This window comes from Engystomops pustulosus, chromosome 4 (assembly GCF_040894005.1).
Source record: "Engystomops pustulosus chromosome 4, aEngPut4.maternal, whole genome shotgun sequence".
In the NCBI taxonomy this organism is placed as follows: Eukaryota; Metazoa; Chordata; class Amphibia; order Anura; family Leptodactylidae; genus Engystomops; species Engystomops pustulosus.
In genome coordinates this window covers 16,330,488-16,334,857 of record NC_092414.1, presented here as the reverse complement: position 1 = coordinate 16,334,857, position 4,370 = coordinate 16,330,488, and the positions used below count along the sequence as shown (strand labels likewise).

Below are 4,370 nucleotides of genomic sequence, written 5' to 3'. Positions count from 1 at the left end.
ACATTGCTCTTAAAACGCATTACAACAGCTGAGAAGATTTGTCCAATTACATCACTGTTTACATTCGTTAACAAAACAACTGTGTTAACGAATTGTTAACACATGCGTTAACATCGGATTTACAATGCGTTTTGTAAACACAAATGTTAACAGTAATGTAATTAGGCAAATCAACATCTCCTTAGCCGTTGTAATGCATTTCAAAACGCAATGAAAACGCAACGTGTGAACGCGGCCTAAGGATGCGGTCACACATATCGCTAGTGCTTTGTTTACAGACCTGCATCCGTTTTTTAATAATGGTATCTGCATAGAATTCATCCCAATGATCCCGGGGACATGCAGACCTGCTGCACCTGTAGCTACCCGCTGAGCCATAGCTTTTTTTTGTTTTTTTTTTGAGTACGCTGTGATTGGTTGGAGGTGGTGGGAGGAGTCAGCAGTGGTGGGCGGGGCAGTAGACACCTGCAGGTCATTTCCCATTGCTGTGCAGTGAGGGCTGCAGCTTGTGATCTGTAACTGCTGGACTATGGGGAGCTGGAGGTACTTACCTGTCCTGGTGCTTGTGCTGCTGTGGAGTGATTTGGGTAAGTGATTTCTGCGCTTCTGTCGTGTAGTAGAGCAAAGTTTGTCAGATGGCTGGGGCAAAAATTAAAATAGCATTACAAGATCACAAATTTTCCAGGAAACATTGAGCGCACACATCCTATATAATGCCAGACTAGGAAGAGCGCTGATACACTGCACCATTCACTGACAGCAAGCGGGTGGGAACCCATTATACTACTGCATTATATCCCTAAATATGTGACTTGTACTGCTCCCCCATAACATGGAGCGGGGGAAGGGCTCGTGCTGCTGCAGGAAACATCACAGATATACACGGGAGTTATGTGAGAAGCCCCCGATCCTGAATAATGAGGGGAACCGTGGCCGACTGCAGCTCAATTCACCGTCTTTACTTCATGTTTTCCAGCACACGCTGTGGCGCCATTACTGTGCAGCTCCAATATCTGCAGAATCAATCCGACCCAAAATACCGTCACCCTAGAGAAACCCTTCTGCTTCTACACACCCAGCGCCAATGTCTTCCTGTATGTGGTGAAGGACTGTGAGTATAACTTCCTACTACATGTATCCAGTGTGTACAGGAATATAACTACTATAATACTGCCCCCTATGTACAGGAATATAACTACTATAATCCTGCCCCCTATGTACAAGAATATAACTACTATAATACTGCCCCCTATGTACAGGAATATAACTACTATAATACTGCCCCCTATGTACAAGAATATAACTACTATAATACTGCCCCCTATGTACAGGAATATAACTACTATAATACTGCCCCCTATGTACAAGAATATAACTACTATAATACTGCCCCCTATGTACAAGAATATAACTACTATAATACTGCCCTCTATGTACAGGAATATAACTACTATAATACTGCCCCCTATGTACAGGAATATAACTACTATAATACTGCCCCCTATGTACAAGAATATAACTACTATAATACTGCCCCCTATGTACAAGAATATAACTACTATAATACTGCCCTCTATGTACAGGAATATAACTACTATAATACTGCCCTCTATGTACAGGAATATAACTACTATAATACTGCCCTCTATGTACAGGAATATAACTACTATAATACTGCCCCCTGTGTACAGGAATATAACTACTATAATACTGCCCCCTGTGTACAAGAATATAACTACTATAATACTGCCCCCTGTGTACAAGAATATAACTACTATAATACTGCTCCCTATGTACAGGAATATAACTACTATAATACTGCACCCTATGTACAGGAATATAACTACTATAATTCTGCCCTCCATGTACAAGAATATAACTACTATAATACTGCCCCCTATGTACAAGAATATTACTACTATAATACTGCCCCCTATGTACAAGAATATAACTACTGTAATACTGCCCCCTACGTACAGGGATATAACTACTGTAATACTGCCCCCTACGTACAGGAATATAACTACTACTGTAACACTGCCCCCCTACGTACAGGAATATAACTACTATAATACTGCCTCCTATGTACAAGACTATACCTACTATAATACTGCCCCCTATGTACAAGAATATAACTACTATAATACTGCCCTCTATGTACAGGAATATAACTACTATAATACTGCCCTCTATGTACAGGAATATAACTACTATAATACTGCCCCCTATGTACAAGAATATAACTACTACTATTTGTATCCTCTAGCTGCTAATGACAAGACTATATCACTGGCAAACAAATACTCCACGACTAATGGAGGTAGCACCGCCCCGTATGCAGCTGGGAACTTCACTAATCTTGACTGCAATCAGAACCCGAGCACCAATGATACCAACAATTACGTGTACCGCGTGGGCAGTGATGAGAACTGCTTCACTTCCACGTACTGCAATTTGCAGCTCGACAGCAACACTAAATACAGGTATTTACCCGCTCAAGTAAATTTTAATATTGGCAGCAATACCACACACAGCCAGCAGACCGGAGTGGCGCTGTTGAGGGAGTCAATACTAATTGATTTGTCTTTTCTCCTAGGTTTATGTATGTATTTTATGATACGAATAATAATAACATTCTGTATCAGTCTGACTGGTCTGCTCCAATCACCACTAAGCAAGGTAGGGATCACCTAACTGCTATAGATACAGGTTATACATTGCTTTGATCAATGCGACCTGCGCTGATCACTAGGGGGAGCAGCAACACCTGAAAAATCTTACTCTACTTTGTCTCCTGTTAATCCGTATGATCCTTCTAATTCAATAAAGTGTGGGTGGAAGCCAATGACAAGGGTTTGGTTTGCCTACACTGCCTCCACAGGACAAACGAGGCATTACACATTTGGGTCCTCCAGAGTAAGATCATGGGCAGACACTCTCCATGAAGGTCAATAGATAAGGAGCCAAAACTAGGGACCTCCTCTAGTACCCAATACCTTTTAAAAATACATTTTTTTAAAATATTTTTCCATTTTCAGGTAAATCTTTCGGAAATATAGACACGTGGCCTGGAAGAAGAAGCGGTGGGATGATTGTCCTCACCTCTATTCTCAGCGTGTTGACCTTCTTGGTATTGGCGGGTCTCGTGGCCGCCATGATCACTTACCTGATGTGAGTACACTGATTTTTTTTTTTCAGGATGTGGATATTTTTATAGCCCGGTTGATTATCACATGGTCACTTTATAGAAATATGGCCAACCTATGGTTATCTACGGTTGGCCATACGTGACCTATCCATGTCAGCCACACCAGTGACTACTAGACTGGCCAACCATCCACTATCCCCGGATTTAGTGGTTATTCTTCTAAAAAAAAAATCTGATTAATAAGGCCTTAGAAGCCGCCTCCATCATGTGCTTGATGTGTCCGACGGATACCTAGTGTCTCCTCAAGACATGTCACACTCTCCATTAAAGGGGCGGGATATTTTTTTTTTTTTTAGAAGAAAGGGGGTTGGTATCGATTATGACGCCCTATTGGCCATTCCATCTTGCGATATTAATCAGATTTTGTACAAAAAATGGGAGGAGCTTTTGTATTTGTATTGTTTTTAGGTTCTTTTTATTAAGTATCTCTTCTTCTTCCTCCATACAGGTCACCGGCCCAAGAACTAGAAACTGTAAGACCTGATTTTGGCCCCGTCCAAGTCCCGCAAAAACCTGAAGGAACCGTGGTCAACCCTCAAGTCTGAGGAAGCTCCACATGAGACTATGTTGTGTATATAATGATAAATGGGCCTTGTTGTATATCCGGTGGGGGTGGGTCACAAGACCGTCCCTTTAACAGCCTAAGAACTTAGTGGTTACAAGGCTTGAAGAACACGTCCGCTTTCGTCTAGAAAAGGCTCCTTACATTGCAGTGAATGTGACTAAGCTGCAATACCATCTATATACAGTGGTGGCGCTGTTTACAGGAAGTGAATGCGATGTTTTTTCTAACCCTTTAAATTCTTCTCTACGGAAGTCTCACAAAGTGTCACTTGCTGGGACTGATGAAGTTTTCAAAATAGAACGTGACCCCCTCAGCCCCCCCACCCCCTCTCCACCCAGATTTATAAAAAATTGGCCCCAACGGCGCCCCCTACTTAATGAAATTATTTTTGGTCCTATTTTATTTTCTATTGTATTGTATTTCATGTGTAAAAAAAAATTTTTTGGCTTCTAGATCACTGCCTTTGTAAATTCTCAAAGATATTAAAAATATGCAAATTTGTCACAGGGGCTTCCGTGCCCTCGGCTGTTTTTAAAGAAATGTTGAATTGTCGTGTTTTTTTGATTTTTCGAAATAAATTGTGTTTTCTGTAAAGCG

The 4,370-nt window shown here is 41.3% G+C and overlaps 1 protein-coding gene across 1 annotated transcript; it reads left to right on the top strand.

Annotated features, from left to right (window-relative positions):
- The first annotated feature begins 430 nt into the window (after nt 1-430).
- On the top strand, nt 431-4,370 carry UPK3A (uroplakin 3A). The gene is made up of 6 exons (XM_072150572.1): nt 431-587; nt 977-1,111; nt 2,267-2,483; nt 2,597-2,679; nt 3,039-3,171; nt 3,657-4,370. Exons 1-6 carry the CDS (start codon nt 530-532, stop codon nt 3,751-3,753), a joined length of 723 nt encoding a protein of 240 aa, XP_072006673.1. The 5' UTR covers nt 431-529; the 3' UTR covers nt 3,754-4,370.

Excerpts from the sequence above, each read along its gene's own strand:
- UPK3A (XM_072150572.1), top strand. The coding sequence starts at position 530 with ATGGGGAGCTGGAGGTACTTACCTGTCCTGGTGCTTGTGCTGCTGTGG. Across the intron at positions 588-976 it reads GCTGCTGTGGAGTGATTTGG|CACACGCTGTGGCGCCATTA; the intron begins GTAAGTGATTTC and ends CATGTTTTCCAG. Across the intron at positions 3,172-3,656 it reads GCCATGATCACTTACCTGAT|GTCACCGGCCCAAGAACTAG; the intron begins GTGAGTACACTG and ends TCCTCCATACAG.